We start from the raw sequence: 12,666 nt of genomic DNA on the forward strand, positions 1-12,666 counted from the left end.
ACTTTCACACGACGCACTGAACCAATCACAAGCTGCAGCTCTCTTCGATTGACCAATCAGAGAGCAGAGACAATGGAACGTCAGCGAGGTCAGGTCAACAGAAAGTGTCATGTCAGCCTCCAGTGCGGCGTTTCGTCCGGCAACAGCGATGCTCGGCCTGTCCATTAGAGAGGTCTGTGCTTACTTTAACCTTAAATTAATTTATAACGCTTTCGTGTAAACAAGAATTAAACTTTATGAGGATTCTCTGCGATCTTTTTCTTGGCACTGTGTTACGTAATGTTACAACTTAAAACCTCTCTAAATTCAGTCTGACACGACTGGTAGACCTTCTAGGACCAGCAAAGCAATTTATGCTGTTTTACAACAGGGTGTAATGAGATTTTTAGATTTAGCTTAATATCCAGATACATGGCATTTATATAACTACTTACTAAAATAATAAATAATAAAAAAAAAAACACTTTACATGTCTCAATAAGCCAAATTTTATGCCTTCTACAGGTATCCCAGGCACTGAGGGATGGAAGGGTGTCTGCCACTGAGCTCTGCAGAAAATGCATCAACCAAATACAAAGGACACGTTACCTGAATGCTTTTATCACCATTACAGAGGAGGTGGCTATGGAACAAGCACAGAGAGCAGACAATAGGCTCCGCACAGGTATATATGTGTCACATAAAATGTAGATTTAATTCATGACTGAATAATAATTTACATGTGCTCTATGTATTTTCTTGCAAGGTAAACCTCTTGGCCCTCTGGATGGCATTCCCTTCTCTGTTAAAGACAACTTCTGCACGGAGGACATTGAGACCACCTGTGCTTCAAACATGCTTAAAGGTCAGACAAAATACATTAAAAGACTGAAGCTTAGAATCATGTACTGCATCTCGGATGATTTGTGAGCGTTTTACATTTAGTCTGTTTGGATTTGTAGGTTACGTTCCTCCGTTCAATGCTACAGTTGTGCAGAAGCTGCTGGATCAAGGAGCAGTTCTTGTTGGAAAAACGAATTTAGATGAGTTTGCAATGGGGTAAGATCTCTCCACGTGTGCACCTACATCTCAATTTACGGATACTGTTTTTGTAAAAGTTTGTGGTCAGTAAGATTTTTTTTAAAGAAATTAACGATTTTATTCAGCAAGGATAATGTACATAGCTGATTAAAGTAAAGATATTTATGTTTTTAAATAAATTCTGAAGAATCTTGAATAAATCCATCGGTTCCCACAAAAAAAAAAAAAAAAAATTCAACATTGATAATGGACCTTCACAGACTGTGATGGTGCATTTGAACGGTCATCAACATCGTAAATCCTGCAAGTTTTTATTTATATATATATATATATATATATATTTTTTTTTATGTTTGTATTTGTATTTATAGCACTTTACTTAGTATTGTATTACCTTTTCATTAAATTACAAAAAAACCCCAAAAAACTAGTTAACACTGCTGTGAGGGTGTTTCTAATACAGCGGCTCTGGGTAAAGTTGACATCTTTCTCTATTATGACCTCCGTTATCAATCTCTCTCTATTTTTTTCCTCTTTTTGAAAGTTGTGGAAACAATGTTGTTGAGTTTTTCTTTTGCCACTTGAGAAAATGGAGACACAAAAAATATATTTAATGTATTCTCTCATTCACCGCCATAGAATTTTACCCAACTATGACGACTTCCACTTCAAAAACCTGGACATGTGAAAAGGGTCTATAAGAAATATTTCTTGAGTTTAACACAAAGTGCTCTCAGAGATGTGTGAAGGCAGGATCCATGTTCAGGAGAACTTGTATAACCGTAACAACCAAAGTAAGTCAAAATAAACATAAGACCAGAGAGCAGAATTGAGAACCTCAACAAAACACCCAACAAAGGACAACACCAGACAAGGAACATGTGAAACACTGGGGATTAAATACAAAAGGGTAATTTGGGACATACCTGGGAACAATCAAAGAACTAATCAACAAGAAAAACTACAATGGACTACAAAACAGAAAACAGGACAGGAGAACACAGGCTGGAATCATGACAGAAGCTATGAACCACCATAGCATAGAAGACAGGACTGTAGATCCCCATGGTGGTGAAATAGAACCCCACTGTTGAGCAGACAGGGCTGGTGACCACCACAGTGGAGCAGGCGAAGCTAGAAACCACAACAGAAGAGCAGAAGCCAACCATGGCGGAGCAGGCGGGACTGTAACAGAGAGCACAGAGAGGTTAGAAATGCCCTCTGTGGCCATCACAGGGAACACACATGGTTCAGACAAGGTCTCGTTAGTCATAACAGGACGGATAGGCAGTTCACGGACAACCTCCATAGTCCCAACAAGACAGGCAAGGGTGACCTCCGTGGTCATGTCCGGGACGACAGGAAACTCAGGGACGAGCCCAGAGGTTGTATCAGGAAGTTTATGAACAACATCCGTGGTTGCATCAGGTAGGGCAGAGGGTTCTAGGGTGACCGCTGTGGTCGTATATGGGCAAACGGAAAATTCATGAGCAGACGCCGCCACCTTGAGCAAAACTAGATCTGGTGCCGCCACCTCGGAAAAAACCTGAAGCGTTCGCGGCCCCGACTCGCACCGACATTAACGGCGTCTCCGCCAAACAGGAAGCCAGTCTTGAACACCTTGGAACCACCTTGCAAGCCTCAGATGCAACATTCATGATGCCTGAAAATTCTGACTTGCCGGCCATGATGCCTGGAAACTCTGGTGTGGTGGCCATGTTTTGAAGAGACGCTGGTGTGTTGGATACTGCAGGAGTGCCGTGCGACTCCCAGTATAAGTAGAGTCACTCAGTTGCAATGCAAGATCAATGTAAAAATCCAGGGTCCAATTAGGGTTGTGCAATGGCATGACTGACCTAAACAGTTCAGATAGCCCCCCTTAAAAAAAAAAAAAAAATCATGAAGCATACCTTGTCCATGTTTGTCAAATAAGCCATCTCGATAACATCCAATATAGTTCTCTATACAGCGATCTTGTCGGAGACACATAAGTCTCACTGCTAGATCCATAAATGGTCTGGTGTTCTGTAACACCAAGTGCTCTCAGAGATGAGTGAAGGCAGGATCCATGTGCAGGAGAACTTTATTAAAATAATAACAACCAAAATATACACGAGAAAACCAGGGAGAAGAACGGAGAACCTCAACGAAACATCCAACATAGGACAACACCAGACAAGGAACATGTGAAACACTGGGGATTAAATACACAAGTGGTAATTTTTAAACAGAACATACCTGGGAACAATCAAAGAACTAATCAACAAGAAAAACTACAATGGACTACAAACATGGCACAGAACAGGAAATAACAGTCCACACAAGACCAGAAGAACACAAGATCATGTAATAGAGCACCAAAACAGCATATTAGAATAATTTCTGAAGGATCATGTTACACTGAAGGCTAGAGCAATGTTTCCCAACCCTGTTCCTGGAGGCACACCAACACTACACATTTTCGAACTCTTCCTAATCAAACAAACCTGATTCAACTCATCGGCTCTTTAGTAGAGACTGCAAGACCTAAAAATGTATGGGTCAGATAAGGGAGATATCGAAAATGTGCACTGTTGGAATGCCTCCAGGAGCAGGGTTGGGAAACAATGGGCTAGAGTAATGGTGCTGAAAATTCAGCTTTTCTTTCACAGGAATAAATGACATTTTAAAATATATTAAAGAAGAAAACAATCATTTTAAATTGTAATAATATTACTGTTTTGTATTTTTACTGTATTTTTGATCAAATAAATGGAGCCTTTGTGAACATAAGAGAATTCTTTGAAAAATTCTTTGTTGAAAACTGAAAACTGTAGCTTAAATAATTTATAAGAACCTGTTTATCTATTTCAATTGAATAGATTGTGTCTGCAAGTGAGCATTTCCCCTCTCTCCCTCTTAAGAGCTGGCAGTACAGATGGGGTGTTTGGTCCAGTTCGTAACCCATGGAGCTATGCAATACAATACCGTGAGCAGAGCAGAGAACATCCAGATTCTGACTGGTCAATCACAGGAGGAAGTTCAGGAGGTAGTGCAGCGGCAGTAGCTTCCCTCAGCAGCTTCCTGTAAGTGTAATAATTCTGAATCCTACAGCATTCATCAGTCAAAAAATACACCTGGACTTGTTTCAAAACAAGCATGTTCATAAAGCTCAGTTCGCATATTTATTTTTCAAATGAAAGCAGAGGAACAGTTCTCTGTATATCTGAAACAATATATTATACAATCTAATATTTTAGCATTAATTCCAGAACAGATGTAGACATAATTCATTAGAGTGTAGTCCTCTGCATTTGATTTATTACGTAAGAGATGTTCACGTGCATGTATGTATGTACCAAAAAAACATTATTACATAAGGCTTTATTCAATGTTTTTTTTTTCTCTTAGAGCCTTGGGATCTGATACAGGAGGGTCTACACGAAACCCTGGTTCTCTCTGTGGGGTCGTGGCTCTGAAACCCACTTATGGCCTACTCTCTCGTCACGGACTCATCCCTCTGGTCAACTCAATGGACGTGCCAGGAATCATGACCAGGAGTGTCCATGATGCCGCCACTGTCTTGAGTAGAAGAACTTTTGTTGATTGACATGTGAGAGTCACTGATTTAAATTTGTACTTCATGTTTTCGGGTGGTTTTGTTTTTCAGGAATTCTGCAGGGCCGAGACGAGAGAGACTCAACGACTGTCCAGGCACCCAGCACCCCACCTAGCCTTCCTGAACACTTTGACATTAGAGACATATGTGTTGGCATACCAAAGGTAAATGCTCAGTGTGGTTAACAGGGTCTAGGCTGATAACTCAAAGTTTCACACAAGCATTGTTTGTAAAGCTGGACAAATTATCTTACCATATACAAAAAAATGATATATTTAGGTAACCATCAATTTAACATGCAGCATTTGAAAGAATCTCACTGTCAAGTGAAAAAAGGATAAGAAATTTCATGTCAATATTTAATTTGACTAATTATTATGTTTTTATAATGTATTAATTATATCAATTGTTTAAATTAAGTAATTATTAATATAATATTGATTATGTTTAAATAATTATTTACTTAAAGTTGCATAAAGTTAATCTTATTTATTATGTAACTGTAATGTGAAAAAATTGCATAGTATTTTTGCATAGTAAATTTATAAATTAAAATGCTAAGTATATATCATGATAGGCAGGATTACTGAAATGGACTGTCATAATGCTGTCACAATGCAAAAAAATAATAATAATGGTCACAAAAAAATGGTCTTCATTTTCTTTTTTTCTGATTTTGGGGTGAAGTATGGCCCATAAATTTGATTGTAAGATTTAGCTATGTTTGTATGATTTTTTTTGTTAGGATAGAGTAATAGAGTTTCTGTGATCTTAGGAATATCATGCTCCGGGCCTGTCTAAGGACACTCTGGCCCAGTGGAGTCGAGTCGCAGCCATGTTTGAGCAGGCGGGGGCACGAGTACAAGAAGTATCTCTTCCACACACACAGCACTCCATTGTCTGTTACCACGTCCTATGTTGTTCTGAGGTTGCATCAAACATGGCACGTTTCGATGGGCTTGAATACGGTATTTAAAGCCTAAACATTCCCAAAACTATCACATACTGTAACAATTAGACCTATATGATGGGTTTTGAAAAGGAGGTGTTATTTGTAAAGTTACAATTACAAAATAAAATTTTAACATCTACATTTGAAAAGTGCTTTTATTATTATTATTTTTTTTTTAATTTTCTCCTCAGGCCACCGCAGTGCAGTTGACAGCTCCACAGATGCCATGTACGCCACCACACGACATGAAGGCTTTAACAATGTGGTCCGCAGAAGAATCCTCTCGGGGAACTACTTCCTACTGAAATCGTGAGGGCCTCAAAAACAGAACTACACTTTTCTCAGATCCGTTGTACAGTTTATTCATAGTTTTTATAGCCCCTCTCACACACAGTCTGTTTAAAGATGTTCAAATCTCTGTAAACTGTTGTAAGTTATTTCAATTTGCTCACTTGCTTTATTTCTACTACTGCATTGGTACTACATTATTACTGGCATATTATAGTTATACAGATGTTAAACTTTGGGGTCAGTAAGATTATTTTTTTAAGAAATAAGTATTTTTATTCAGTAAAGATGCATTAAACTGATCAAAAATGACAGTACTTTTACATTGTGACAAAAGTTTCCTGAAATGTATTACGGTTTCTACAAAGATATTAAGCAGCACAACTGTTTTCAAAATTGATAATAATAAGAAATGTTTCTTGAGCACCAAATCGCATATTAGAATGATTTCTGAAGGATAATGTGACACTGAAGACTGGAGTAATGATGCTGAAAATTCAGATTTGATCACAGGAATAAATTACATTGTAAAATATATTAAATCAGAGAGTAGTTATTTTAAATTGTAAAAATATTTCACAATATTACAATTTTTTTATGGAAGCCCTAAAGGGATATGGTGATGGAAAAAATATGAGATGGGGGGAAAAATTATTTGTCAATGTTATTACAATGTAATGCAATGCAATGCTTGCAAAACTTTTGAATTCCTTGTGACCTAATGCAAAGGTTCTCATGGGAATGACTTTTTTTTTTTTTTTTGTCCTATGTCATATTTTTTCCATCACCATGTCCCTTTAGGGGCTCTGTAGTTTTTTCTGTATTTTTGATCAAATAAATGCAGTCTTGGTGAGAATTAAAGATTTCTTTCAAGACCTTAAAAAATCTTGTTGAACAGTAGTGTACATTAGTTCTCAATTTGAGTCTTAGCTACCTGCAAAATAATTTTGGTAAGCAACAGTATGCCAAAAAGGAAATGTCAATCACTTATACAGAGATTTTCAATAGACAGAACATTGTAGGTTTATACTGTATACTAGTACAAAAAAGTAGCACTTCTAAAATTTTACCATGGTATAATATCTTTCTTTGTTTAAAAAACAAACAAACATTGGTATCAATTGTTGTGCCTTGGTTTTGCTCTGTGGTTAAAGATATCAGTGTGTCAAATCACTCTTTACTCTCTGTCTTCTCAGGAACTACGAACATTACTTTGTAAAGGCTCAGCAAATACGCCGTCTTATCGCTGAAGATTTTAAAAACGTTTTCCGCTCTGGCATAGACGTTCTCCTCACACCCACAACGCTGAGCGATGCAGCCCGCTACTCTGACTTCATACTAGAAGACAACCGAACACGCAGCGCTCAGGAGGATGTCTTTACCCAGCCTGTCAACATGGCAGGTATGCACAGGAAGTGGATATGAGAAAGAAATGACTCCTTTCAGTGGAGGAAGATTCCACTGCATGTCCTTATCTTCCTTTACCTGTCCAGATGTAGTTTGTCTCATCTGATTTAAGGTAAATCGGGGAGTTTAGTGTGATCACAACAAACATGAAGGGCATGTGATCTCCAGCTAAATGACCTCTGAGTACAGCAGGGTTGTTTCCTGAAGCAGTATAAACAAACTCACAGCTGAGTTTAATGGATCAATAAACCAACAAAACATTCCGGCTACTAACGTAACCTTGGTTCCCTTTCGGATACGGTTCATTTGCATTGTGCCAGTAACTGACGTGGATAGGGAATGCAATGCGAGTGAACCATATTGAAAGGGAACAAAAATCCAATTCTTTTGATCTTTTTCTCAGCCATGTCTTATATAATTATGGTTCCTTATTAATATGTATTTACTCTCTTTCTGCCACAGGTTTGCCTGCTGTGACAGTGCCAACAGCCCTCTCACACCGAGGTCTTCCCATTGGCCTGCAGCTGATTGGTCAGACACTACAGGACTGGAAGTTGTTGACAGTAGCCCAGTGGATGGAGCAACAACTCAACTTTCCAATGATCCGTTTTCATGAAAACTCAAGTGAGAGGGAGCTGGACCGATCAGTTAGCGAAAGGACACATACAGTAGGATTATAACAAAACACAAAGACTGAACAGGTAAAGTTCAGAGGAAATGAAACCTTTGACAGTTAAATTCAGTATCAGGATGCATGAAGTGAGAGCATAAGTGAGTGCAAATGCTGTAACCGCACACTGGATGTATATGAGTCTCTATTTTGGACTGTGGGCTGCATCATTTATTAAGTGACATTTATTCAGCAGTGGCAAAGAAAAAGGAAAATTGCAAATGTATCAAGAGCCTATTTTGTAACTATTTTATTTGTCAAACATTATGGAGTCAATAAAGTATAAATGATATTTGGGAGCAGCGATGAAAGGGCCCTCGCACCCGGGCGAACAGTGGGTGAAATGCATGTAAGCGAGTAAATACAGCAGAATCATGGCCAAGTCATTTCAAAGTGCCACACTTCCTGCTGCCGACAGGTGGCGCTTTGAACTTAACTGAATATTGCGATATAAATGTGTTCAGGCCAGAAATATTATCAAACGTGTGAAGTTTGGAGCAGATCAGACATCATAAAGACTAAGTTACAACAACTTCCTGTTTTGTGCCGTTAATCGCACACATTAGCACTTAGCCAAGTGTTGCATGATTTAACATGTTTATAGCATGTTTGGTACTTAGTGGCATTATGAAATGTTACTGGGAGTGAATTACAGTGATTTCCTGTTACCAGCAGGTGGCGCTATGACTAACTATCATATAGATGTCTTTAGGCCAGGACTCTTATCACACATGTACAGTTTGAGGCAGATCGGACATTGTATGCCTGAGTTACAACAGCTTCCTCTTTCATGGCGAAACATCAGACTTTGTCAGTCCGCCACAGACACGCCCCTTCAACGAAAACTCAAGATCTTTGATATTTATCATCACTAATGTCTTAAGATTAGACTGATAACATATGATGTGCTTCTGGTTAAATCTCTATGAGGAGTTAATCACAGTGTAAAACAGGACATTTCCTTTTGCCCCCAGGTGGCACTATGACTGTAACTTAATATTGGCATGTAGATGTGTTCAGGTCAGGACTCTAATAAAACATGTGAAGTTTGGGGCAGATCGGACACACATGCCTGAGTTACAACAATTTCCTGTTTCATGGCGAAACATCGAAGATTGTCATGCCACCACGGACACACCCTTCAGTGAAAACTCTAGATTTTCGCAATTTAACGTCGCAAATGCCTTTAGATTAGACTGATCAAATATGATGTTTATCTGATAAAATCTCTAAGAAGAGTTAGTTAAGGTACAATGTCTGGAAATAGCAAAAACTGCAAAAAATTTGAAGAGAAAATTCAAAATATCTCACTTCCTGTTGGGTTTTCAGATTTTCCACATGAGAGTTTTTTGTAGGTATTGGGCTGTTACATGTGTCTACCGAATTTCATACCTCTACATGCTACATCTACATCTAATTCTGAAACCCATATCTGACATAAATGTTCACCACTTCTGACACAAAGTTAAGAAGAAAAGTAGCTCCGGCTAGAATGTTCCTCCGCAAGACGCGTGCAGTTCTGTTTATTAACCGCTAGAGGGCCAAAAATCGTGGACAGCAGCTTTAAATGAAACATAGCATTGTATTATAAACTTATTAACTCAACTCAACACAACTCATGCCATCGATTTATTTTATTTTTTTTTTATTATTTTTTTTGCTATGCTGTATTTTTAAAATTTAAATATGAAACACAAATAGCTGTTCTAGCACAAACTTTTTTTTATATTTTTCGTCATCAAAGCATGTGTGCACTCATGGTGAAATTTTGTGGGCAAAAAGGTTTATTGTCAGTAGTGTAGCGATGTATTGAGCAGAGCTTCCTGTTGGTCAATCCGGTAAAATTTGTGTGAACAACTTGAGCTGGTTGCGAAACATGCATGTGGTAATATTTCACCTTCACGACATTCAATTATATATAATTTATTTAAAAAAATTAAATATAGCATTGTGTTATAAACTTATTGTGATCTTAAAATGATCTACTGTAATCCTTACATTGTAGCTTTTGCTACAACTGTGGTCACATTGCAGATTTTATGAAAGCATGAAAATAATACAGGGAGGAAAATCTTGAGTGAAGGTAAAATAATCCTCATTTATACAGTCAAACAATATGGGCAAGCTTGTAAAAAAAAAAAAAAAAAAGAATGGTTGTACTGAATTCAGCTTGCACCACAACCAAAGCAGAAGTTTGCACGACAAGCAAAACCGCTGTTGTGGCGGCGTGTAACCAACCACGGTATGAAAGTGCACACATCCTGTTTCTAACGAATGGTAAAGCTTTCTTAGACTAGAAACGAGCTTCAGTTCTGTACATTATGTGTCATTTCTTTTTATGGCTGAACAAAGAGAGTTTAGTGTTTCTCCATCACACATTTTTTAAAACTTATTAAAGTGTAACATGTTTACTTCTATTTTTACATTAAGATGGTTATGGTCAAGTTAGACCAAAATAGTGTGTTGAAATTTTGTCGGCATATATATAACATTCAACACTGATAAACAACATCTTCACACAAATGAAAGAATGTGATTTATCACAGGATAAAGCTTAATGTTGTCTTTTGTATAATGAAGCTGGAATGAAAGTCATTTTTTGTTCAGCAGTATCTTTTGAGCTCTGAATTTTACAAAAGAGCATGGAAGTTAATCTTTAAATTAATTTTAAAAAAGAATGCAATATATAAGGATATAAACTATCATTCAAAAGTCTGAAATCGGTAAAAAATTTTGTTTTGTTTTCTCTATTTTTTTGTTAGAAGTCTTTAATGTTGTGTATCTGCCATTGCTGGCTGTTGCTCTGCATGATGCCACTCATAACTGTGGTCTAGAGAGAGAAAGACGAGGTGCTAATGATCTCACAGACACATACAGATTTAACATCGCAGTCAGAAAAAACATGCATTCCCACAATAGCCCAAGTTGACTCATTATTTATGCTCTTTATTTTATAAAAACTTAATGTGACTCTCTCAGCAGCACAACAGGAAGCTGGTGTGTCTAATTTAGATAATGAAGAAGCACGCTTATTTCCATTGGCAAAATTTTTTTTTTTTTTATATATATATGTATGTGTATATATATATATATATATATATATATATATATATATATATATATATATATATATATATATATATATATATATATATATATATATATTTACTGACCATCTGTAGCCCCTCAGTGTCATAAGTATGAATGTACACACACAACACATAGCTCACACAGAAGTTGCTTTCAAAGAAAGGAAATTTCTGTTGGTCATCACAGTGAATTCAGTTGAACAACTTGTGGTGTAAAGCATTTGAGTAAATCAGTGCAATTAGTTACTGTACTTAAGTATCTTTTTGGCACCTTTGTAGTTTTACTGAGTATCAAATATATTAGCAACTTTTATTCTCTGCTTGACTACATTTTTGAACAAGTAAATGTACTTTTTACTCCAATACATTTGTGATGAGTAATGCAATTACACATTACATTTCACATGGCACCTAACTTTTTCTGCAGCAGTTTGTTTCTGCAATAAAGAAGCGATATCGCCATGAGTCCGAAACCAACACATTGCATGTAGACTGACTATTTATTTTACTTAACATTATTTTATTTACCTGCTATGTTGAAGAGGCCTTTTTGAAGAATATTGGTTTACTCATTTTTGAGAACTTGAGCTTAACTGAGACTTGTAGATGTTTAAGAGGCTGTTGTGTCTGCCTTGATTTATTGCAATATTGAGATGTTCAGTTTTATTTTGATTTTAGAAATCAATTGTTTCTTACTTTCACCAGCATGTCTCTTAGGTATCGAGGACTAGTGCATCTCTGAGCACATTCAGTATGAGTAAAATACTTAAGTACTCTTAAAATCAGATACTTTTAAGTCATATTGGAATTGGTGACTTGTAAAAGAATGTGTCATTGAAGTTTCAGTTCAAACAACAACAAAGCTGGTGTTCAGCCTTACATTGTTCAAACCGAAGTCGGACACTAATGGAGAGACTCAGGAAGAAGTTACAACTTATAGAATGCATTTGGACATTTCTGAATGGTTAGTGGATAAATGTAATTGCTGTGGAGTTGATTCAACTCATCGACTAGCATGTGTTGTCATGTTACTCTTTTGTGCAAATCCAGCGTTGAATTGACCCTTGTTTGTGAAGCAGTCTGGCGTAAAATGACGGCATGGCAGCAACACTTTACTACAACAACTCTTCCTCTTCTCTAAAGCAGCTGTTTTGGGAGGCAGGGTTTATGTAAATTGTAGGGTTAGTAATGTCACGGAGAAGGGGAAGGCAGAGGATGAGATGGTTAGGTAGCATCACAGATACAATGAATATGAATTTGGGTTTGTGTAAGACAGGGAGGCCTGGCATGCAGTGCTTCATTGGGTGGCAAAAGGTCGGGCAGGACTGGGCGACTAAAACAAACAATGTCACTAACCTGGGAAGAAGCTTGTTGTAGTCCTTAAACAGAGAATTTTTTTAAAAGAAAATATCTCCCTTTTGATTGAACTTTGAGCGTTGTAACTTTGCAGATGTTCTCTATGCTCCAACAGCAACATTACACACTAACTAAAGTTAAAAAAGTGAAATCATTATTAACCACCCCTTTAAATGGGGGGTGGGGAGGGGTATGTTGTGTATAAGATGTATAAGTAGTTTTCTGACATCTGTTGTGAGCTATTGTGACACATTTTCAAGTGAAATTGCTTCTCAATCAAGAAACA

The 12,666-nt window shown here is 37.2% G+C and overlaps 1 protein-coding gene across 1 annotated transcript; it reads left to right on the forward strand.

The window, feature by feature from the left end:
• Positions 1-24: 24 nt before the first annotated feature.
• Positions 25-8,925, forward strand: qrsl1 (glutaminyl-tRNA amidotransferase subunit QRSL1). Its single transcript, XM_067366618.1, has 11 exons — positions 25-172; positions 505-664; positions 746-844; positions 942-1,038; positions 3,924-4,085; positions 4,411-4,586; positions 4,670-4,782; positions 5,394-5,586; positions 5,762-5,879; positions 7,055-7,260; positions 7,728-8,925. The coding sequence occupies exons 1-11, from the start codon at positions 110-112 to the stop codon at positions 7,943-7,945; spliced, it is 1,605 nt and encodes a 534-aa protein (XP_067222719.1). The 5' UTR covers positions 25-109; the 3' UTR covers positions 7,946-8,925.
• Positions 8,926-12,666: the final 3,741 nt, after the last annotated feature.

Source organism: Chanodichthys erythropterus, chromosome 18 (genome assembly GCF_024489055.1).
Source record: "Chanodichthys erythropterus isolate Z2021 chromosome 18, ASM2448905v1, whole genome shotgun sequence".
NCBI lineage: Eukaryota > Metazoa > Chordata > Actinopteri > Cypriniformes > Xenocyprididae > Chanodichthys > Chanodichthys erythropterus.